Genomic DNA, 25,360 nt, shown 5'->3' with positions numbered 1-25,360 from the left:
TTACGGGAGTGAGTGTGAGTGAAGCCAGGTGGGATTAAGCTTGGAAAGCTTCAGAAAAGTGAGCCTCTAGGAGCATTTCAAGGGGGTATATGTGCCAAAAGAGGGAAAGGGGAGGAGCGCTTGGAGCAATCCGGAGGAGTTGTGTGTATGTCCTTTAACAATAAAAATAATAATAATGATAACTGTGGTATTGGTTAAGCATTTACTATGTGCCAGGCACTGTATTGAGCACCGGGGTGTATACAAGATAATTGGGTTGGACACAGTCCCTGTCCAACATAGGGTTCACACTCTTAATCCCCATTTTCCAGATGAGGGAACTGAGGCCCAGAGAAGTGAAGTGATTCGAACAAATTCACAGAGCAGACACGAGGCAGGGCTGGAATTAGAACCCAGGTCCGTCTGATTTCCAGGCTCAGGCTCTATCCACTAGGCTGTGCTGCTTCTCTTTGTGGGCAGGGGTCATATCTACCAACCCTTTTTTAGCATAGTCCTCCCAAGTGCTTACAAAGTGAGCACTCGATAAATCCTTTTGGTTGACTGGGTGAGGGCAGGAGGCAGCATGAGAAAATGGCTGGAGAGATAGAGAGGGCAATGGAGGGCAGGTGGGGACTATAGATTTCCAAAAGGTTCCCAATGTCACTTTAAAAAAAATCTTACATAGACCACTAGCCCCCAGTGTTTAACAGGAGGCTCACTTCGCAAAATGTGGATACTAGAATTTATAGTCACTGGGAAACAGCATGGTCTAATGGAAATAGCATGGGCCTGGGAGTCACAGTATCTCAGTTCTAAACCCAGGTCTGTCACATGACTGCTGTGTGACCTTGGGTGAGTCACTTAACTTCTCTGTGCCTCAGTTACCTCATCTGCCTCAATTTAGAATATCTATATTTTTACAAATACTTTATGTCAGACCATGAATCACGAATCTCATTGCAGTGATGCCGTTATCACAATACTCCTGCCATGTTCCAGCACACCTGAGTGGCAACTCCTTTCAAATGACTCCAGCCCAAATGTGCTTGATGCTAATAACAGAAGTTGTAACTTTATAGGGATATGAACTGCCAACTGGCTGGGACAGTTTGAGAACTGAATGACATTTGCATTGTCATTGTCTTTCTCCACAAAAGTAACATCTCCATTATCACCAAGCACAATTAGGCAGCCCAATATGATAGAAATAAATGTATGAGCACTAGAATGTCAAATGAACCAAAAAAGCACCCAACAGCTCTCTAAGAACATCGTCATTTGTTCTGTACTAGACTGAATCTTGTCCATGCTTTCAACAGGAAACCCCATGTCGGCAACAAATACGTTATCATTCGGAACTCTATAACTCCCTCCCTGCCATCTCAGGGTCGCATCTGGAGAGTTTCTGGTATTCTACCAGGCACAACTACAGGAGGGAGAGTCAAGCAGAGGCCTACGCATTCCATTCCTAGCTTGGGCACTGTCTAGTGAGTGGAAGGCAACCTGCTACAAGTCAAAACTCCCCATTGCTGGGCAGCAGTGGCACAGGAGAGAGTCAAGGGCAGAGACTTCTTTAGTATGTGGAAGGCACCAAGGGTAAACCACTTCTGTATTTTTCTAAGAATACTCTAAGGATACGCTACCAGAATGACTGCAGATGAAAGTGGGTCATTCTGGGAGAGATGTGTCCATGGCGTCGTTATGGGTCAGACACTACTCAACAGCATAAGACAACAACAATTCCCTCCCCCTCCTTTAAGCCTGCCCTTGCCTTCATGTATGCCAGACCTCTACTCTCCTCTCCTTCACAGCCTTATTAAGGTCACATCTCCTCCAACAAGCTTTCCCCGATAAAGTCTCCTTTTCCCCAGTTCCCTAATGATATTAATAATAATAAAAATAATCATAGTACTTGTTAAGTGCTTACTATGTGCCAAGCACTGTTCTAGGTGCTGGGTAGATATAAGTTAATTAGGTTGGATAAAGTCCCAGCCCACATTGGGCTCACACTCTTAATACCCATTTTTACAAGTGAGGTAACTGTGGCAGAGAGAAGTTAAGTGTCACATAGCGGAAATGTGGCAGAGCCTGGATGAGAACCCAGGTCTTCCTGACTTTCTATCCACTAAGCTACGCTGCTTCCCTCTCTCTTCTGCATCTATGAACTTAGATTTGGGCACTCTGGACATTTGGTGATTGCCCCACCCTCAGTCCCACAGCACTAATGTACCTACCTGTAATTACTTATTCATATTAATGTCTATCTTCCCTTTACACTGTAAACTCCATGTGGGTAGGCAGAGTCTATTGATTCTATGGCACTGTACTCTCCCAAGCACCTAATGCGGCGCTGAATAAATATCGTTGATTGATTTATATCAGATAGTTCATGAAAACTAGCTCTCCCTCATCCATGCTGCAACGTTATATTTAAGCACTTAATGTGTGCCAAGCATTGTTCTAAGCACTGGGGTAGATACAAAGCAATCAGATCAGACACTTTCCCCGCTCAACATGGGGGTCCTGGTCTAAGAGGGAGGGTGAGCAGGTAGTGAATTCCCATTTTACAGATGAGGGAACTAAGGCACAGAGAAGTTAAATTATAAGCTCAAGTTCACATAGTGGCAAATTCATTCATTTATTCAATAGTATTAATTGAGCACTTACTATGTGCAGAGCACTGTACTAAGCACTTGGAATGTACAATGACAGAGTTGGGATTAGAACTCAGGTCCCCTGACTCCCATACCCATGCCATGCTGCTCCTCCATTTGCCTTGAAAGCAGAGAATACCTTGTTTTAAAGATAGGCCAATAATAATAATTATGGTATTTGTTAAGTGCTTACTGTGTGCCAAGCACTGTCCTAAGCTCTGGAATAGATACAAGGTAGTGAGTTTGTCCCATGTCAAAGAACTTGACTATTATCCAGGATAGCTTTCACATTTACAAAAAGCTGTTACCACAGGTATCATTACTATTATCATTATTATTATTGTATTTCTTATGTGCTTACTATGTGCCAAGCCCTGTTCTAAGCACTGGGGTAGATATAAGTTCACCAGGTTGAACTCAGTCCCTGTGCCACATAAGGCTCATGCTCTAACTAGGAGGGGCAACAGCTACTGAATCCTTATTTTACAGTTGAAGAAACTGAGGCATAGAGAAGTGAAGTGATTTGCTCAGGGTCACAAAGCAAACAATTGGTAGGGCCGGGATTAGAACCCAGGTCCTCAGACTCCCAACCTCTGTTCTTTCCACTAGGCCATGCTGCTTCCAATCCACAGTTCTGGTCAGGAGTGCCATGGACATTTTTTTAAAAAATCAATTTTCAAAAGGATAGTATAAATATAAAATACCTCGATGATCCGTATAAAAAATGGCTAATTATGCATTAATAGAGATTCCTTTTTCCTAGAGTCTGACTGTCCTCCACATATCAGCACAGAGACCTGAAAATGAACTTTGCCCTTTTGGGTTCTGGAAGAAAACTTCAGACTCTACATTCTATTCAAAAGGATATGTCAGAGACAAATTCATTTCTATTAGCGCTAGTAGGGAATGGTAGTTGCCGGGGAGAGTTCCCTCTGCTAGTGAAGGTCAGCTCAACTTGAAGCAATACAGAGTTTCTTTGCATACAGTTGGTACAGCATCCTACCTTCTCACAGGATGGAAGAACAAAAAAAAATTCATTGTATTTCCTTTAACATAGATAATAGTAAATTCTACATAGGGTAATTATTAGGCCCTGCCTGTTTTTCTCCAATATAGGGACCTGGTGGGCAAACAATACTGATAAGCAGGCTAGGAATCCTGACCTGTCTTCACCCTGTCTCAAGTCCTTGACAAACCAAACTTCCTAATAAATGGACAGCCCGTTGTCTAGTTAGGACCAAACAATGGGGAAAGGAGGAAGTGTGAAGTGCTCCTTTCAAGTTACTGGCCGCTTGGCCAGACAAAATGGAATCCAGGCCTAGGGACCCACTGCATTCCATCTCTTGGTATTCTATCACTCCTAGTGATTCTTGTCACTGGCGTTACTCTGGCTCACCTAAACAAGGTGGTCAGGAGACAATCAAACAGGAAAAAAACAAAGGAGGTCAGAGGGAAGAGTTGAATGGGACAGGATTAATGCAAGATCTAGATCGCTGTGCTTCCCCAGAGTCCTAAAATACAAACCAAGGGGCATTTGCATTCCATTCAACAAGCAGGCACCTACCGCCACAGTTCCACTGCATCCTGGAGACTGGCAAACACCTTTGATCCTATTTGGAGTCAGGACATCTTCCCAGCAAGAAGGCTCCTGTTCAAAGAAAGCAAGCTAAATTAGTTGGCAGTTACCACAATATCTCAAATTGACTAGATGAGCTTTTAATAAGACTTTGAAGGTGGGGAGAGTGATTGTCTGTCTGATATGGGGGGGAAGGAGTCACAGGCCAGAGGCAGGACATGGGCAAGGGGTCAACGGTGAGATAGACGAGATAGAGGTAAAGTGAGGAGGTTGGAATTAGAGGAGCAAAGTGTGTGGGCTGGGTTGTAGTAGCAGAATAGTGAAGGGAGGTAGGAGGGGACAAGGTAGCTGAATGCTCTGAGGTTTATGGTAAGGAGTTTCTGTTTGCATGGAGGTGGATGGGCAACCACTGGAGGTTTTTGAGGAGTGGAGAGACATGGATTGAAAGGGTTGGTATAATAAATATCTGGGCAGCCGAGTCAAGTGTGGACTGAAAAGTGGAGAGACAGGAGGTAGGGAGGTGTCACCCGTCGCCGGGGACAGGTTCTTTCGGAATCAGCGCAGCGAGAGAGAGAGAGAGAGAGGGAGAGAGAGAGAGAGGCTGGGGATGAAAAACCTGAGTTTTGTACAGAATTTATTCCGCGGGGCGAATTGAATTAATTATTTAGGCCCGACAATCGGCCTTTCCTTTTGGGGGGAAATATGGTGTTAAAGCTTCCCCTTTGGGAGGAATATGGTGTTAGAGCTTCCCTAACGGCAGGAATACACTGGTACGTTACTCACGTGTGGGCAGACACCCGAGCCCACTTATGATTTACTCAGAACGTGGTGAGGCGGCTGGCTCCCGCCATGTGCTGGCCTCACCCAAGAGGAATCCACCTTTGCATTAAATACACTTATGCGTTAAACACTAATGAGTTACATACACTTATGAGTTACATACACTTATGCATTAAAACCAGTTATGCGTTACCCACGTATGGTTACTCGCATGTGGTGAGGCGGCTAGCTCCCACCCTGTACATGTCCCACTGGGGAGGCACCCACTTGGACATCAAATCCACTTAGGTGCTACTCGCTCTCGGTGAGGCGGCTAGCTCCCACCCGGTTCACATCCCACTCGGGAGGCACCCACTTAGACATCAAATCCATTTAAATGTTACATACCTATGGTGAAGCATCTGGCTTCTAATCCTATGAGCTCTCAGCAGGACGGGACACTCACCCATCCCACAGCTTCTCACTGGGTGCAGGCAGAGCGGCCTTCTCACGCTCTGGACAGAGGCGACCTGCAGCTGGCTGCTGCACGTCCAGTTCCTCTGCACAGAAGGTTAGAGGCAGCAGGTACTTATCACCTGTGCCTTTAGGCCATTCCAGCTTCTGGCTTCAGTTTATCCAATCTCTGCCCTCTCCCCTCCTCCATTCCTAATTTGATTGGCACGGGGGCGAGGGGCACCTTCTGTATTCCCATCTTGGGCTGTCAATCTGGCAGTTTCGGTTGTGGGGGCAGTGTCCCTCCCAGGAGGTCACTAAGGAGGCTGATGCAGTAATTAAGGTGAGATAGAATAAATGCTTGGATTAACATGGTCAAAGTTTGGATGGAGAGAAAAGGGGAGATTTTAGCAATGTTAGGAAGATTCAACTGACAGGATTTGGTAACATATAAAATAGGTGGGTTGAAAAAAATAAACCAAACAAGGAAAAGGCCTAATTTATGGACTTGTCAGACAGAGAAGATGTCATCTATAGCAATGGGAAATTCAGGGGGAGGATAGGGTTTGGATGGGAAGATGAGGAGTTCGGTTTTGGACATGCTTAGTTTGAAGTGTTGGTGGGACATGTAAGTAGGTCAAGGAGGATTAGGATGGAGTAGAGATCACTGAATTTGGCAAGGAGATCATTGGTGACCCTTGAGAGTTTAGAGAGTGAAGGGGATGAAAGCCAGGTTGGAGCTGAGCAAGGAGATTACTGGAGGAGTGGCTAGAACACAGGGCTGGGAGTCAGAAGGTCATGGGTTCTACTGTCAGCTCTGCCACTTGTCTGCTGTGTAACCTTGGGCAAGTCATTTCATTTCTCTGTGCCTCAGTTCCCTCATCTGTAAAACAGGGACTAAGACTGTGAGCCCTATGTTGGACAGGGACTCTGACCAACCTGATTATCTCTTATTCATTCATTCAATAGTATTTATTGAGCACTTACTATGTGCAGAGCACTGCACTAAGCACTTGGAATGTACAAATCGGTAACAGATAGAGACAGTCCCTGCCCTCTGATGGGCTTACAGTCTAATCGGGGGAGACGGACAGACAAGAACAATAGCAATAAACAGAATCAGGGCCTCGGACAGTGACTGGCACATAGTAAGTGCTTAACAAATATCATAATTATTATTATCATTATTATTAAGTGGAGACAGCAGGTGTAGACAACTCGCTCAAAGAGTTTGGAGAAGAATGGTAGGAGGGAGATGGGGCGATAACTGGAGGGAGTCATGGGTTCAGGGGAGGGATTTTTTTAGGATGGGGTCACACGAGCATGTTTGAAAGCAATAGAAAAGAAACCATTGGAGACTGAACAGTTGAACCTGGCAGTTAGGGAGGGAAGAAAGGAGGGGGAAGGTGTGATAAGTTCCCAAGGGATGCCATTAGAGGCACAGGTGGAGGGGGTGGACTTTGAGTGGAGACGGGAGATCAAGAGATCTCCTCTTGATCCCCTCTCATATTTCCTCCTGCCTTCAAAACATCTCTACTTACATGTCCCACTGTCATCTCAAACTCATGATGGCCAAAACAAAACTCCTCATCTTCCCACACAAACTCTGACCTCCCCCTAACTTTCCCATCACTGTAGAAATTACCACCATCCTCCCTTGTTTCACAAGCCCGTAACCTTGGTGTTAGTCTCAATTAATTTCTCTCATCCAACCTACATATTCAATCTTCTTTCTTCAGCCATCTTCAGCTGTTTGCTCTCCAGTGCCTTCTTCCCCACTGTTTTCAAACATTCCCATGTCTCCCCATCTTAAAAAACCTCCCTTGACCATACAGCTCTCTCCAGTTGTCAACCCATTTCCCTCCTACCATTCCTTTCCAAACTCCTTGAGCGAGTTGGTTACTCTCACTGTTCCTCTCCTCCAATTATCTCCTTGATCCCCTCCGATCTGGTATCTGTCCCCTTCACTCCCCAGAAACTGCCCACTCAAAGGTCACCAGTCATCTCCTTGCCAAATCCAACGGCCTCTACTCCATCCTAAACCTCGTTGACCTCTCAGGTACTTCTGATACTGTCGACCACCTCCTTTTCGTGAATACATTTTCCAACCTCGCCTTACTGACAGTCTATTCCTGGTTGTACTCATCTCTCTGGCTGCTCATTCTCAGTCTTTTTTGCGGGCTCCTCCTCTGTCTCCCATCCTCTAACTTTGGGAGTCCCGCAAGGCATAGTTAGGGATCCGCTTCTATTCTCCATCTACAACCACTCGCTTGGAGAACTCATTCACTTCCATGGCTTCAACTACCACTTCTGTGCAGATGATTCCCAAATCTACAGCTCCAGACCCAATCCCTCTTCCTCTCCCAATTCTCGCATTTCCTCCTGCCTTCAAGACATCCCTACTTGGATATATCACTGAAACCTTAAACTTAAAACGTCCAAATCAGAACTCTAGATCTTCCCACCTACACTCTGTCCTTCCCATAATTTTCCTGTGACTGTAGATAGCATGACCACCCTTTCCGTCTCACAAGCCCATAACTTTGGCATTATCCTTGTCTCATCTGTCTCATTCAACGCACAGATTCATTCCATCAACCTTCACATCGCTAAAATCCACCTTTTCCTCTCCATTCAAACTGCTACCATGTTAATCCAAGCACTTCTCCTATCCCACCTTTATTACCATATCAACCTCCCTGCCTCCTTTCTCTCCCCACTCCAGCCCGTACTTCACTCTGCTGCTTGGATCATTTTTCTATAAAAACGTTCAGTTCATGTTTCCGCATTCCTCAAGAACCTCCAGCAGTTGCCCATCCACTTCTGCATTAGACAGAAACTCCTTACCTTGGGTTTTAAAAAACTCAATGACCTTGACCCTTCCTACCTTACCTTGCTGTTCTCTTCCTACAACTCAGACCGCACAAATCGCTCCTCCAACGTAAAACTACATACTGTACTTCGATCTCATCTGCTTTGCCACAGACCTCTCACCCACATCCTGCTTCTGGCCTGGAATGCCCTCCTCCTCATAACCGACAGACAGTGACTGTCCCCACTTTCAAAGCTGTCCTAAAGGCACATCTCTTCCAAGAGGCCTTACCTGGCTATGCCCTCCTTTCCTCCTTTCCCACTCCCATCTCTGTCACCCTGATTTTCTCTCTTTATTCACCACTCCCTCAGCCCCACAGCACTTACGTTCATATCTATAATTTTTTAATTTATATTAATGGCTGTTTCTCCTTCTAGATTGTGAGCTCACTTTGGGCAGGGAATATGCCCGGAATCACACAGCAGAGAAGTAGCAGAGTTGGGTTAGAACCTACATCCTCTGGCTCCCAAGCCTGTGCTCTTGCCATTAGGCTATGATGTTCCCACCCAGATCCACCACTTGTCTACTGTGTGACTTTAGGTCAGTCACTTCAATTCCCTGAGTCTCAGTTACCTCGTCTGTAAAGTGGCAATTAAGACTGTGAGCTCTGTGTGGGACGGGGACTGTGTCCCATCCCATCTGCTTGTAATAATAATAATAATGTTGGTATTTAAGCGCTTACTATGTGCAGAGCACTGTTCTAAGCGCTGGGGGAGTACAGGGTAATCAGGTTGTCCCACTTATATATAATATATATGTTGGTATTTGTTAAGCGCTTACTATGTGCCGAGCACTGTTCTAAGCGCTGGGGTAGACATAGGGGAATCAGGTTGTCCCACGTGGGGCTCACAGTCTTAATCCCCATTTTACAGATGAGGGAACTGAGGCACAGAGAAGTTAAGTGACTTGCCCACAGTCACACAGCCGACAAGTGGCAGAGCTGGGATTCGAACTCATGAGCCCTGACTCCAAAGCCCGTGCTCTTTCCACTGCGCCACGCTGCTTCTCTGCTTCACTTGAGGGTCACAGTTAATCCCCATTTTACAGATGAGGGAATTTAGACTGTAAGCCCGTCAAAGGGCAGGGAATGTCGCTATCTGTTATCGATTTGTACACTCCAAGCGCTTAGTACAGTCCTCTGCACATAGTAAGCGCTCAATAAATACTATTGAATGAATGAATGAATGAGTCACTGAGAAGTGAAGTGACTTGCCCACTTTCACACAGCTGACGAGTGGCAGAGTTGGGATCTGCCCCAATGCTTAATACAGTGTCTCAGGCCCTTAAATGCCACGATCATCATCATCACCCTTGGACTTAGGGACAGCTTTATGAAGCCTCAGACAGCTCAAGCCATCAGGGCAAAGTGAATGCTATTTAGCAATCAATTAATTAATTTTCATCAATCAAGTATATTTATTGAGTGCTTACTGTATGCAGAACTATGTTCTAAGTGTTTGGGAGAATACACTATAACAGAGTTGGTGGACAAGATCCCTGCCCACAACAAGCTTGAGGATCACCTGAATACCATGTTGTAGTAAGTAATAGTACTAGCATGTAAGGTCGCTGTGGGCAGGGAACGTGTCTACTAATTCTTGAGCCCTCCCAAGCACTTAGTACAGTGTCCGGAACATGGTAATCACTCAAAAAATACAAGTGATTGGTGATAGCATTTACTGAGTGCTTCCTGTGTGCGGAGCACTGTTCTTCTCTAGGCTGTGAGCTTGTTGTGGGCAGGAAATGTGGCTGTTTGTTGTTGTACTGTACTCTCCCAAGCACTTAGTACAGTGCTTTGCATACAATAAGTGCTCAATAAATATGACTGAATGAATAAAGGAATTAAGGCCTGGGAATTAAGGAATACACAGATGGGAAATAGACATGGTCCTAATCCCTCTGGGGGTTTACAATTTCTATGGCCTAGGGCAAGTCACTTCACTACTCTATGCCTCATTTACCTCATCTGTAAAATGGGGATTAAGACTGTGAGTCCAATGTGGGACAGGGACTGTGTCCAATCTGGTTAGCTTGTATCTACCCCAGCTCTTAGCACAGGGTCTGGCACAAAATAATAGTTTCTACATCACCCTGATTTGCTCCCTTTATTCAAACCCCGCCCTCTCAGCCCCACGGCACTTAGGCCCACATATTTAGTTTATTTATTTATATTAATGTACTTCTTCCTCTCTAGACTGTAGGCTGTTGTGAACAGAGAATGCATCTGTTATATTGTTATAACAAGTGCTTAGTACAGCTCTCCATCACCTTGCCCGCATCCTACCTCACCTCCCTTCTCTCCTTCTACAGCCCAGCCAGCACACTCCGCTCCTCTGCCGCTAACCTCCTCACTGTGCCTCGTCCTCACCTGTCCCTCTGTCGACCCTTGGCCCTTGTCCTCCTGTGTCACCGTGTGTCCCCATCCCACGCAGGGCTCGCAGTCTTAATTGCCATTTTACAGATGAGGTAACTGAGACTCAGGGAACTGAAGTGACTTGCCTAAAGTCACACAGCAGACAAGTGGTGGAGCTGGGTGGGAACATCATGGCCTAATGGCAAGAGCACAGGCTTGGGAGCCAGAAGATGTGGGTTCTAATTCCAACTCTGCTACTTCTCTGCTGTGTGACTCCAGGCATATTCCCTGCCCAAAGTGAGCTCTCAATGCAGAAGGAGAAACAGCCATTAATCTAAATAAAAGAATTACAGATATGAACGTAAGTGCTGTGGGGCTGAGGGAGTGGTAAATGAAGAGAGAAAATCAGGGTGACACAGGAGACCTCTGGCCTAGAATGCCCTCCCTCCTCACATCCGCCAAACTAACTCTCTTCCCCTTTTCAATGCCCTAATGAGAGCTCACCTTCCCAGACTGAGCCCCCCTTTTCCTCTGCTCCTCCTCCCTCCACAATGCACTGACTCCCTCCCTCTGCTCTACCCCCTTCCCTGCTCCACAGCACTTGTGTATATTTGTACATATCATTCTATTTATTTTATTGATGATACGCATATATTTATAATTCTATTTCTCTATTTTGATGCTTTTGATGCCTGTCTACTCGTTTTGTTTTGTTGCCTGTCTCCGCCTTCTAGACTATGAGCCTGTTGTTGGGTAGAGATTGTCTCTGTTACCGAATTGTACTTTCCAAACACTTAGTAGAGTGCATTACACGCAGTAAGTGCTCAATAAATATGACTGAATGAATGTCTACCAACTGTCTCGTATTGCACTTTCCCAAACACTTAGTACAGTGCTCTGAACACAATAAGCACTCAATAAATGCAATTGATTTACTGATCTGTCAACAAATCCTGGCAGTTCAACCTTCACAACATCACTAAAATATGCCTTTGCCTCTCCGTCCAAACTTTTGCCATGTTCATCCAAGCTTTTATCTTATCCCGCCTTGATTATTGTATCAGCCTCCTTGCTGACTTCCATGCCTCCTGCCTCTGCCCACTCCAATCCATATTTCACTCTGTTGTCCCAATCATTTTTCTACAAAACCTTTCAATCCTTGTTTCCCCACTCCACTGACAGCCCTTCCTCCTCCGCATCGAACTAAACTCCTTACCACAGTGTGGTACCACTGGCTACCACCATGCCTAACACAGCCCAATTTTGTCATTAGTCGCAGCTAATGGTATTTATTAAGTACCGTTGGTAGACCATTGTACTATGTGCCAGGAAAAACATTCAGGAGAAAATCAGACCCATTCTCTGACCTTCCAGTAACTAAGGGATGGTAGAGGTGAGAAGTGACAGACACATAAGCAAAAATAAAAATAGAAATAAAATTAAATCAGTACAAAAGGACAACTATAAATGAAGAAACAGTGTGGCTAGATGAGTGAAGTTATGAGTGCTGCATGGCTCAGTGCTCAACAGGTATTGCCAGAGGCATATTTTACACAGGGTTTTTCAACTACCAAAAATAATTATTCTCCAGGTGTCTCCCCTTGCCTGTACTGAGTTACTCAAAGATCAGGAACTATAACCTGTACTTTATTATATGTTCTTAAAGCCCAAATAGAGTGATCTGACCATTTAGGTGTTCAATAAATGATGCTGATGGTGCATCTATGTGAACATCATCACCAATGTCTATTTTATGATTCATTTTTATTCATATATTCAGGTCCAGGTCTTAGTTGGTGAGAAATCAGGGCGGCTTAGTGGAAAGAACCAGGAGACTTGTGTTCTAATCCCTATTCTACCACTTGCCTGCTGTGTCACCTTGGTTAAGTCACTTAACTTCTCTGGGCCTCAGTTTTCTCATCTGTAGAATGGGAATTCCGTAGCTGTTCTCCCTCATACTTAGCCTCTGAGTCCCACATGGATCAGGGACTATGTCTGAAATGATTATACTTTACCCAGTCTTTAGTTCAGAGTTTGCACGTTCATCATTTTTTAATTCATTTGTGGTATCCAAGTTTAAAGAATGAAGGGGAAAGGGAAAAGCCTCATGTGAATACACATTGGAAAATAAATTAAACGTGTTTCACTACGATTAATTCTGGCTGTGAGCGTTTTGGATAGGAAGCCAGAGTTTCTGGGATCATTTATCTGAACGAAATAAAGTGCAAATAAAGGGAAGATCATCTCTTTTCTGTTGAAACCTTTTTGGCATTGTCATTAAAGAAAGGTAAGATAATCACGGCTATTTATAACTTGTGAAAAGACAGGTTGGAGCCATTTGAAGGCATGTGAGTTTTATCTTACCCTACATGAAGGCAAATTTAGTTCACGTTATAAATACTTCATTATCAAAACTAATTAAAACGTTTTAAATGATAAGTGCTATCTTTCTGAATTTATGGTGGTGCTTTAATTCATGAAAAGCAAAACTGTCAATTTATCCTTGACTCTCCAAGCTTTCTCAGGTTTACATCACCAAAATGGCTTTCATACCCAGAAGATGATACTGGTGGTATTTGCTTCGTACTTTCTATGAATGAAGTGCTTTACTGTGCACTGGGGTAGGTTGGACACTGTCTCTGTCCCAGATGGGGTTCATAGTCTAAGTCTAAGAAGATGGTGCTTACATGCTCTTAGTAATAACAATAATAATAATGCCATTTTAAAGTGCTTACTAGGTGCCAGGCACTGTACAAAGCACTGGGGTGAACACAAGCAAAGCTGGTTGGATTTGCTGTCCCACATGGGGCTCACAGATGAGGTCACTGAGCCACAGAGAGTTGCCCAAGTTCACGACAAATGGTGAAGCTGGGATTGGGTAAAACAAGAAGAAATGGACTTCCCTGAATAGTTGATTTGGGTTAAAGTCAAGGAAATATTTCTTGATAGTGAAGACATATCAGCCTTGGACTGGTTTCCACTGGAGGCTGTCTCATTTTTCTATCACAAAACAAGAAAACAGCAGAAAAAGTAAACAATATCCTAAAACATAAAAATAGAAGGCAACTAGGGTGGGTGCCCATTTGTATTTGATCCTAAGAGGAAGGGATTAGTCAAGGTAGGTAAAAACCTTGGAACGATTTATGAAAAAGTTCCCATGATAAGCACTGGTATAGGAAGATAAGCCAACATGATAAACAAAATGAAATTTTGGAAAAAAAATGCTTCAAGGGGATTAACACAATATTCCCCTTTCAGGGTCTCACCTGGAGAGTTTCCAGTACCCTACCAGTCTCGACTACGGAAGGGCGAGTTAAGCAGAGCCTAACCCATTCCATTCCTGGCTTGGGCAGTAGCTAATGGGTGGAAGGCAATGTGCCACAAGTCAAAATTCACCTGTGCTGAGCAGCAGCGGCATGGGAGAGAGTCGAGCGCGGAGAGTCGAGATTACTGCATGGAAGGAGACAGTGATAAACCGCTTCTGTATTTTTACCAAGAAAACTCTATGGATACACTACCATAATGATTGCAGATGGAGGTGGGGTGTTCCGGGAGAGATGTGTCCATGGCGTCGTTATAGGTTGGATATGAATCGACAGCGCAAGACAGGACACGACAACACACTATTCGGTTAAGGTGGATGGAAGCAGTGTGGCCTAGTAGAGCAAGCATGGGCCTGGGGAGTCAAAGGACCTGGGTTCTAATCCCATCTCTGCCATTTGCCTGCTGTATAAACTTAGGCAAGTCATTTCACCTCTCTGTGACTCAGTTTCCTCAGCAGTAAAATGGGGATTCAATACCCATTCTCCCTCCTACTTAGACTGTGAGCTGAACGGGGGTCAGAGACTGTGTCCAATCTGATTACCTTGTAACTATCCCAACGCTTAGTTCAGAGGAAGCAAACTCAAGAGACCAGTGAATTATTCTCATAAAAGCAGTTCTTCAGGCTCAGGACCATATGTCAATCCATCCGTTAATGAGTGGTATTTATTGAGTAATCAATCAATTGATCCTATTACCTAGCCCTTACTATGTACAGAGCATGTTCTAGGAGCTTGGCAGAGTACAATGCAACAGAATGAACAGACACGGCCCCTGCCCATAATGAGCTCACCGTCTAGAGGGGGGAGACTGACATTACTGTAAATAAATTATTTGAATAAATGAGAAATGTGGTAAATAATTATTCACTACTTATTCATTACTCTGTGCATAGCACTGTCCTGGGCACCTAGGGGAATGCAAAGGAGTAAATATAAATTCTCCCTGCTCTCAAGGAGCTTACAATCTAATAAGGATAATAATAACAATAATGGTATTTATTAAGCGCTTACTATGTGACAGGCAATGTATTCAGCACTGGGGAAATGGACACTGAAATAAATTATAGGTAGGGGAAGAACTTGAACATAAAGGAGCAGCAAGGTCTATTGGAAAGAACATGGGCCTAGGATTCAGAGGACTTGGGTTCTAATCCTGGCTCTGCCATTTGTCTGCTGTGCGACCCTGCTCCTCTGTGTCTCAGTTACCTCATATGTAAAATGGAGATTATATCACTCTCCCTCTGACCTAGACTGTGAACCCCATGTGGGACAGGGATTTGTCCAACCTGATTACTGTTTATCAACTCCAGCACTTAGACTAGTGCTTGGTACATAGTGAGCACTTAACAAATACCACAATAGCAGCAATATTAGTGCTCTGAGGATGGTAGGTAGAGTGGGTACCTAAGGGCTTAGGGGTGAGGGCTCAGAAGCATCAGTGAAATAATAAAAAAAGAAAATAGGGTGGGGAAAGGGGAAATTAGTCAGGGAAGGCTTCCTGAAGAAGTTAGGATTTTAGCAGGGCTTTGAACACAGATAGAGTGACATTTTGTGGATATGATATGGGAGGGAATTCTAGGCAGGGGAAAGGGCATGAGCAAGGGGACAGTGATGAGAGAGATGAGAATGAGGTCAGTGAATAGGTTAAAATTATTGGAGCGAAGTTTGTGGGCTGGGTTGCAGTGGGAGAGGAGCAGGGATGAACCAGAGATGGCTGAGTCTAAATTCTAGAAATACATCAAGAGCATAGGACAAAGGGGAAAGAGAGAAAATTATGCCAGAACACCAAAGAAGAAAACATAATACTAATGTATATGGATGATATCAGAACACCAAAAACTGGAAAGGAGATATTAGTATCATGGAACATAGAAGTTTAAACATAAAAACCATCCAGAAGAGGAAGAACAGGCAAGGCGCTAGTTCCCTGATAAACAAAGACAGCTAAGAATAGAATGGGGTGCATATTGCCTAAATATGAAAAATATCTAAAGAAAAGGGTTCATCATGGCCTGCCCCATTAGCAGTGAAATGTTGGAAAGTGGAACTGAAATTAGGTAGGAAACAGTTATGAGTTTAACCCAAAGATTCAAGAATCTGGATATTTAGAAAACCACAGGAATCCAAAAAGACTTAAGGGATTGTCAGATGGTTTGCAGAAACACTAATGATTACTTTTGAGAATTCATGGAAGAGAAAAGTAGTCACTAAAAAAAAAATAATGGTAAACTCTATCCCCCCTTTTATTTTTAAAGGGGAAATGCTTCTAGTGATTACAGACCAATTATGTGAACACTGATAGCTGGCAAGATAGTGCCAAACAGGCAATTTGGAGTCCCAGAGGAGAGTAAACACCCATCACAGCTCAATGAGAATAAAATTATGCCAGTTCCTACTGAATTTCACACCAGTACAGAATCAATAGCTCTAATCTCCATGGGTCTCAATAAAGCTTTTGATTCTGTCCCCAATCACAGACTCACTGAGAATTTTCTCACTGAGAATTTTATACAGTATAGATCTGACCATTTTACCACTTAACGGAGTCACAGCTGGCTCACAACCAGCCCCTGACGATGACCCTAAAGAAAGCTGAGGGGTTTATAATAACAATAACAATAAATGTGATATTTGTTAAGCACTTACTATGTGCCAGGCACTGTACTAAGCACTGGAGGTAGATACAAGCTAATCAGGTTGGACACAGTTCCTTTTTCATATGAGGCTCACAGTTTTTATCCCCGTTCCATAGATGAGGCAACCGAGGCATAGACAAGCGAAGTGACTTGGCCAAGGTCACACAGCAGATGAGTGGCAGAGCCGGGATTAGAAACCAAGTCCCTCTGACTTTGGTCCTGTGCTCTATCCACTAGGCAACATTGCTTGTCTGTACCCAAGGACAATTCAGAGCAGTCACAACCGGCCTGACCAAGGACCTGAGGACAGGCTTATCACATTTGCAGTTGTTCAAGGATGGCAGCAACACATTCAGATTTTAAAATCATTATTATTATTGTTATGGTATTTTCTGAGGCGCTTGCTCTGTGGTAAACCACGTACTAAGCTCTGGGGTAGATAGAAGGTGATAAGACTGGACATTGTCCATATACCACATAGGGCTCACCATCCAAATCCCATTGTACAGATGAGGTTACTGAGGCACTGAGAAGTGAAGTGACTTGCGCAGGGTCACAAAGCAGCCAAGTGGAAGAGCTGGGATTACAATTTAGGTTCGTAATCTCTACAGTAGCTCACGCTGCTTCTCAATTTATCTAAGCCAATCTAAGCAAATTAATCTAGGCAGAGTGGAAAAACGGTCCTTCAAAAATGGATGAAATACAGTAGGGATAAGGGCATTTATTCATTCATTCCATGTATTTATTAGGTGCTTATTATGGGCAAAGCACTGTACTATGCATTTGGGATAGTACAATATAACAAAACAGAGATCACATTCCCTGCCCACAGTGAGCTTTCAGTCTAGAGGAGGAGAGAGACATTAAATGCTAGTATATAGTCCAAGTCTAAAATCAAATGACACAAATATAGAATAGAAGAAACCATCTAAGCACTAGAGCTGAATAAGTCTGCTGTGCGACCCTGGACATGTCACTTAGCTCCTCTGTGTCTCAGTTACCTTATATGTAAAATGGAGATTATATCACTCTCCCTCTGACCTAGACTGTGAACCCCATGTGGGACAGGGATTTGTCCAACCTGATTACTGTTTATCAACTCCAACACTTAGACTAGTGCGTGGTACACTTCACTGGCAAGTGAAGTGACTTGCCAGTGGATATCATTATTGTTATTATTATTCTCCGGGCCTCAGTTCATTCATCTGTGAAATGGGGAGGAAGACTTTGAGCCCCATGTGGGACAGGGACAGTCTCCAACCTGATTACTTGGCACATAGTAAGAGCTTAACAAATACCATACCATCAGTCATCATCATGATATGTTCAGCTGAAATCTTTCCTGATTCAATTTTAACCCAAGGCCTCCTGTTTGGACATTGGTGGACATTGAGGACAGTAATCGTACCCTCCTCACAAGACACTTATTGAGTTGCACTTGGGCCCTCTGAATTCCAAATTAAAAAAATGTTAATCCCTGTTTCCTTTACCCATAATTTTTTTCTTCCATTTTTGTCATTCATTTTTCTCTCCAAATTCTCAGTATCATTTTATAATTTAGTGGGAAAACTGGAGAGAGTTCTTTAAATGAGAACACAAGAAAATAAACCAGAACCCAAACAGCCTAATATTCTCCTTGGGTTCTCTTCTAGGCTTGAGAGTCAGAGGTTGTGGGTTCTAATTCCGGTTCTGCCACTTGTCAGCTTTGTGACTTTGGGAAAATCACTAAGCTTCTCTGTGCTTCAGTTATGTCATCTGTAAAATGGGGATTAAGACTATGAGCCCCACATGGAACGACCTGCTTACCTTGTATCTACCCCAGTGTTTAGAATAGTGCTTGGCACTTAGTAAATGCTTAACAAATACCATAATGATTAATTATTGTTATTCTTCGAATTATTATTTTCTCCCTGCAGGTAATAACAAAGGTTACCTAGAGGAACCATGTACCATGTAATGGTAGCACCTCTTGACATTCAGCCACATTGTTATAGCTGGACCATCAAACACAACTAACCTTTTATGTTAACAATGTGTGACTGGTGTGAACTATTGGAAGGATTAATTCCTGACCCCTGCATATGATACTCCTATGAATACTTCCTAGCCCAATGTTGGCAGGTTAAAAATAATGAGAAGCAGTATGGCTTAGTGGAAAAAGCACGGGCTTGGGAGTCAGGGGTTGTGGGTTCTTAACCCAGCTCTGAACTTAATAATAATAATAATGATAATAATAATGTTGGTATTTGTTAAGCGTTTACTATGTGCAAAGCACTGTTCTAAGCGCTGGGGGAGATACAGGGTCATCAGGTTGTCCCACATGAGGGTCACAGTCTTCATCCCCATTTTACAAATGAGGTAACTGAGGCCCAGAGAAGTTAAGTGACTTGCCCAAAGTCACACAGCTGACAAGTGGCAGAGCCGGGATTCGAACCCATGACCTCTGACTCCCAGGCCCAGGCTCTTTCCACTGAGCCACGTTGCTTCTCTGTAATAATGTTGGTATTTAAGTGCTTACTACATGCAGAGCACTGTTCTACGCACTGGGGTAGATACAGGGGAATGAGGTTGTCCCACGTGAGGCTCAGAGTCTTCGTCCCCATTTTACAGATGAGGGAACTGAGGCACAGAGAAGTGAAGTGACTTACCCACAATGTCACATAGCAAGCCAGTGGCGGAGGAAACTTGTTCACTAAGCGTGTTGCACTGCACTCTCCCAAGTACTTAATACAGTGCTCTGTACCTAGCAAGCACCCAATAAATACCAATGACTGATTGATACCATGACTGTTGGGGAGATAGGATTCTAGAACACACAGGAAGCTGTAGAATCTCTGTCTCTGGAGACCTCTGAGATGGAGTCACCTTTTGAGATCTCTGTCCTGGAACTTGAAGACTGGGAACTCATGCAAATAACTCACTTCTGTTGAATGGCATTCGTTAAGCACTTACTATGTGCCATGCACTGTACTAAGTGGTGTGGTACATATAAGTTAAGCAGGTTGGACACAGTCCTTGTCCTACATAGGGTTCACAGTCTTAATGGTCATTTTACAGATGATGTGACTGAGGCTCAGATATGTGAAGTGACTTGTTCAAGCTTATACAGCAGAGCCAGGAGTAGAACCCAGGATGAGGTAACTGAGGCCCAGGTAAGGGAAGTGACTTGTCCAAGGTCACACAGCAGAGCCAGGATTAGAATCCAGGTCCTTCAGACTCCCAGGCCCATACTTTAACCACTAGGCCAGGCTGCTCTCTGAAGCACCACTCTCCCTCTCTTGTCCCTGCCAGTGGTGTTCCTGCTGGGGGTTCAGAGTGCAATGGGTGAGTAAGAGGACAAGGGCAGGGACACCTGCACTGTGCCATGGAGCCAGGACTCAGAAGGCAGTTATTCTATGGATGCCAATTTCAGTTTATCAAGAACAAGGGTAGAGAAGCTCCTTGACAGAAGAACCGCAAAACTAAAGATAAAACTTGGTTAAGAGGCACAAATTAAAAACAATAATAATAATAATAGTAATAATTGTTGGATTTGAGAAGTACCTATTATTTGTCATGTTGTAGATAAAATTATCATCATCATCAGTGGTATTTATTGAGTGCTTACTATATGCAGGGCACTATATGAAGCATTTAGGAGAGTACGTACAGCAGAGTTGGTATATTCATTCCCTGCCCACGACAAGCTTACAGTTTAGAGGGGGGCAGACATTAATATAAATAAATAATTTGTAAGTGTAGTCAGATCAGACCCACTCTTTGTCCCATATGGCATTCACAGTCGAAGGGGGAGGGAGAATAGGTACTGAATCCCCATTTTAGAGATGAGAAAATGGAGGCACAGAGAAGTCAAGAGACTTATCCAAGGTCACCAAACAGGAAATTGGCAGAGACTGGATTAAGGTCTCCTGACCTCTAGGCCCGTGCTCTTTCCACAGAAAGGGTCCGGTTAGCGCAGGTTCCAGTTTGCATAGGAGGGGAGCAGTGAGACCATGTTTCTGTAGTGGGGAAGGAGAGACAGCATCACCTAGTAGAGCATAGACTGGGAGTCAGCAAACCTGGGTTCTCATCCCAGCTCCGCCACTTTTCTGCTGTGTGACCTTCAGCCAGTCATTTATCTGTCATTATCAGTCATTTATCTGTGCCTCAGTTACCACACCTGTAAAAATGGGGGTTATGGCTGGGAGAGCCACGAGGGATATGGACTAATTAGCTTGACTCTACCCCAGTGCTTAGAACAGTGTCTGGCACAAAGTAAGCGCTTAACAAATACCATTCAAAAAAGAAACAAGATGCCTCTGAGAGCAAGAGCTGAGGAAGGGGTTGTGTGGGGACAGAAACCACACCCTTCTCTGGCCCAGATCCATATGAGGCAGGCAGTGCCACTTCGAAAAAGGGTGCACAAACTGACCTGTGTACCCTGTTGATTATTCTTCAAATGCCGCCAAGTCATTTAATAATAATAATAATAATAATGTTGGCATTTGTTAAGCGCTTACTATATGCAAAGCACTGTTCTATGCGCTGGGGAGGATACAAGGTGATCAGGTTGTCCCATGTGGGGCTGAAAGTCTTAATCCCCATTTTACAGATGAGGTAACTGAGGCACAGAGAAGTGAAGTGACTTGCCCAAAGTCACACAGCTGACAAGTGGCTGATCCGGGATTTGAACCCATGATCTCTGACTCCCCAGCCCGTGCTCTTTCCACTGAGCCACGCTGCTTCCCGACCCATAGCGATTCCATGGGCACACCCTATTCAGAACATGCCATCTTCTGTCATAGAGTTGTCCTGGTACGTCTATCCAAAGAGTTTTCTTAGTAAAGATGTGGAGGTGGTTTGCCATTGCCTCGCAGTAAAAACGTGAGTCTCTGCCATTGTCTCTGATCAGTGTTTTGATCAGCATGGCCACTGGATAGAGCACGGGCCTGGGAGTTAGAAATCAGGGGTTCTAATCCTGGCTCCTCCACTTGCCTGTTGTGTGACCTTGGGCAAGACACTTCACTACTCTGGGCCTCAATTCCCTCATCTGTAAAATGGGGATTAAGACTGTGAGCCCCACGTGGGACAACCCGATTACCCTGTATCTACCCCAGCGCTTAGAACAGTGCTCTGCACATAGTAAGCGCTTAACAAATACCAACATTATTATTATTATTATTATTATCATTCGATCATCTGCCTTTGACTCTTAACCCTGCTGCTGCTGCTTCCCAGCACAGGAGAACCAACTGTGCCAATCAAGAAATGAGAAAGCACATATGCTCAAACTGCACAGCAAGTGAAACAGTGCCATATGTGGCCTGTGAATTGGCCACTCTGGCAAGAGAACCCCAAAAGAGTTGACCTTAAACCACAACTTGAAGCATATCACTCTGAAATATTTTTCCAGATTTCAAGAAAACCATGATAGGTGTGGTCTGAATGAAACAAAATAAAATTTAACTAAATGCTCTTCGAGAAGTTATTTCCCTAAACATCTTAAACAGTTTGAATTTTGAGCATGAACCACTTTCCATTTCATCCTAATTCTGAATGTATCAGGGTGTTGAAAGTTTTCCCAAAATGATTTCCTTCACCACAAGGAAACTAATGCCTGGAACTGATAAATTCTTGAAATTAACTCATGCCAAGAACAGATAGATTTTTGAAAAAAAAAAACCAAACAGGTACCACAATAAGTCTGATTACCTTCTGAAGCACCAGTGGAGCTGAGAATTTGTTTGGTGTGAAATGCAAACGACCTACGATTCCTTATCTTCCTGTTGACATATTTTATTTCTAGTCACCAGAAAGAGAAAATTGGATCAAGGTGGGGCCTGTTGATCCGGACACAGGAAGGACGTACATGGCTATCCTGGATTCTGATGATGTTACAATCACACTGGACAACTGTTTAGACTGGTTAATCCTCTGCCCCTATCCATTCACTTACATTTTCCTGAATTTCACGGGAGGGACGGGGCAGAAATGACAGGGCCAGCTCTAATGGCACTTGGCAAGAGGGATACTAATGGGTCTTCCAGGCCTCTTCCCGTTCCCTGAGCCTGAATTGGGGCAGGGGAATGCCAACAGGAGAGGGAGAAGGAATTTTATTGGGATAATGGCCACAGTCAGTCAATTGAATTTACTGAGCATTTACTATGTGCAGAACAATGTATTAAGTACTTGGAATAGTATAATATAACAAGAAATAGACCTATTGCCTACCCACAATGATTTTACAGTCAGTGAGTCACCAGGGGTGGGAGAGACTTGAGAAGCAGCGTGACAGCATGGACCCGGGAATCTGAAGGACCTGGGTCTAATCCCAGCTCTGCTACTTTTCTGCTATAAACTTGGACAAGTCAATTCACTTCTCTGAGTGTCAGTTCTCTCATCTATAAAATGGGGATTGAGACTGTGGGCCCCAAGTTGGAGCTGGGCTATGTCCAAACTGATTAACTTGTAGCTACTCTTGTGCCTAGTACAATGCTGGGCCCACAGTAAGAGCTTAACAAATACTTTAAAAATAGAAAAAATGAAAGAAAATGGAGGGAACAAGGTAACTGCCCTTTAACTGATGCTGAAGGCAGCTAGTGGAATTGGAACAGATTGTTAAAGGCAAACAGAAGACAGCTAGCTAGTGCCACAATTATCTCTTTAGATTCAGGATGGTAATTTAATTATTATTTTCAAAGAGGGGGGAAGGGGAGGTGACATAATTGGTAGGAAGATTTTGGTGCAGCACTCTTCCACTGAAACAGGGTGTTGATATGCAGGCAATCTTTCTTAGGGAGCTGGGAGCTAAGCTATTAGGGGGGTGATGATATCTCGGCATACACCAGAAATCTAATAAACTCCTTATCTTATTTAATAAACACAACCCAGTTGTATCGGTAAATTATCAAGAGATTTGAGATGAAATACGTATGAAGCTTTACATGATAATAAATGTTGTTATACAAATGATAGTTCCAATCTCTTAGCAGTTAGAAACACATTATGTGGTCTGTGACTGATTTTAATCTGAGCAACTGCAAACTTCACTGTACAGTAGCAAGATTATTCTTAGTCAAGACAGCTCTAACAGATGAAGATAATCGCATGGTTTCTCAAATTAAATCTGTTAAGAGTCCATGAAAGTGAATCACAACATCTGAAAGGCTTTGTCTTCATCGTTCAAATGTGATGAAATATGAAAACAAATGAGAAGCAGTTTGGCCAAATAGATAGAGGATGAACCTGGGAGGCAAAAGGAACTGGGTTCTACTCTGCCACTTGTCTGCTGTGTGACTTTGGGCAAGTCACTTCACTTGTCTGTGCCTCAGTTACCTCAACTGTGAAGTGGGGATTAAGACTGTGAGCCCCATGTGGGACATGGACTGTGTCCAACCTGATTAGCTTGTATCTACCCCAGTGCTTAGTACAGTACCTAGGAGATAGTAGGTGCTTAACCAATTCCATTATAAAAATAAATGAATCAAATGTTGCTTGAATCCTTCTCACATTGTCAGGTTGCCACAGCAAATGTTGCAGTACTTGGCAATAGGAGCAAAGGAGATATATGGTCTTTGGCCAAAAATAATAGTTTGATCTGGGAATGGAAGAAAGAACAAATGTACTATCTGACTCCAAGCAAATTCTTCACTTTATGCTAATTATTTTTCTTTCACATGCAATTCTTTGCTTATCTGAAAAACTCTCCTTTTATTATGCAAAATAATTCCATTTACTTAGCTACATCAGAACTAATTTTTCCTTTGAACAAGAATAATAATAATAGCAGAGCATGGGAGAATATAGTTAAAAAAGGGTGGGACTTTGGTGAGAAAGAAAATGGGATTGGGTTTGGGAGTAACAGAGAGGTTATAGGTCAGGATAAATCAGAAGCTAATAGGTCATAAAACTGATTTTGTATCTTTTCAACCTCACTCGGCAACTTTTAACAGCTTCAAATCCTACTTGAAAGCTTTTGTACCTTGTCAGAGGTCTAGGCTAAGTAAGATTAGCAGTTTAGGGGAGCAGTGTGGCTTAGTAGTAAGTGCACAGGCTTGGGAATCGGAGTCCCTGGATTGTAATCCCAGCTCTGCCACTTGTCTGCTATATGATCTTGGACAAGTCACTTCACTTCTCTGTGCCTCAGTTTCCTCATCTACCAAATGGGGATTCAATATGTGTCCTCTCTCCTAATTAGACTATGTGGGATGCCCACTATGCCCAATGTGAGACCTGATTATCTTGAATGAATCCCAGCACTTAGTTTGGCACAAAGTAATCACTTAACAAATGCTACTGTTCCTGTAATATTATAATAATAATCATCATAATAATTGTTATCTAGACAAAAAAGGCCAAAAAACAATCACTTCTCCCTCACTGTCTCATTCTATTCAAGCAATGAATCTGGAGCTGGGGAGAGGCAAGTATCATCATCCCCATTTTACAGATAAGGAAACAAAGTCCACAGAAGGGCTAAAACTCAGCTCTTCAGATTCCAGAACTCTATTCCTTTCATTAGGTCAGTCTACCTCTCAACCATGACCTGAACAATATCTTGCAAACATTGTTCTCTTCAAGAGAACAGGAGGAGAGATTTTCAATTTTGGCCCAAGGCACAGCTTTTTGCCTGACTCTGAATCTAGTTGTACTTGGCAGAATTTAAAGTCCCTGAATTCATCTTTGTTTAAATATGACCTAGTCTAAAAGTTCAGCCAAAGTAGGGACGCTGGGAAAGTGTAGGAGGAGAAAACATCTCCAGTGGCTGCCTATCAAC

The 25,360-nt window shown here is 43.5% G+C and overlaps 1 protein-coding gene across 1 annotated transcript in view; it reads right to left on the bottom strand.

Annotated features, from left to right (window-relative positions):
* Positions 1–25,360, bottom strand: part of PRKN (parkin RBR E3 ubiquitin protein ligase) — a 1,416,888-nt gene that overhangs the window by 727,119 nt on the left and 664,409 nt on the right. Inside the window, exon 5 of the mRNA XM_029058315.2 lies at positions 4,198–4,281. Coding sequence (XP_028914148.1) covers positions 4,198–4,281 — 84 coding nt within the window. The remainder of the gene's footprint in view (positions 1–4,197; positions 4,282–25,360) is intronic.

This window comes from Ornithorhynchus anatinus, chromosome 2 (genome assembly GCF_004115215.2).
Source record: "Ornithorhynchus anatinus isolate Pmale09 chromosome 2, mOrnAna1.pri.v4, whole genome shotgun sequence".
NCBI lineage: Eukaryota > Metazoa > Chordata > Mammalia > Monotremata > Ornithorhynchidae > Ornithorhynchus > Ornithorhynchus anatinus.
The sequence above is the reverse complement of the archived record's forward strand: the minus strand, read 5'-3'. Positions and strand labels throughout refer to the sequence as shown.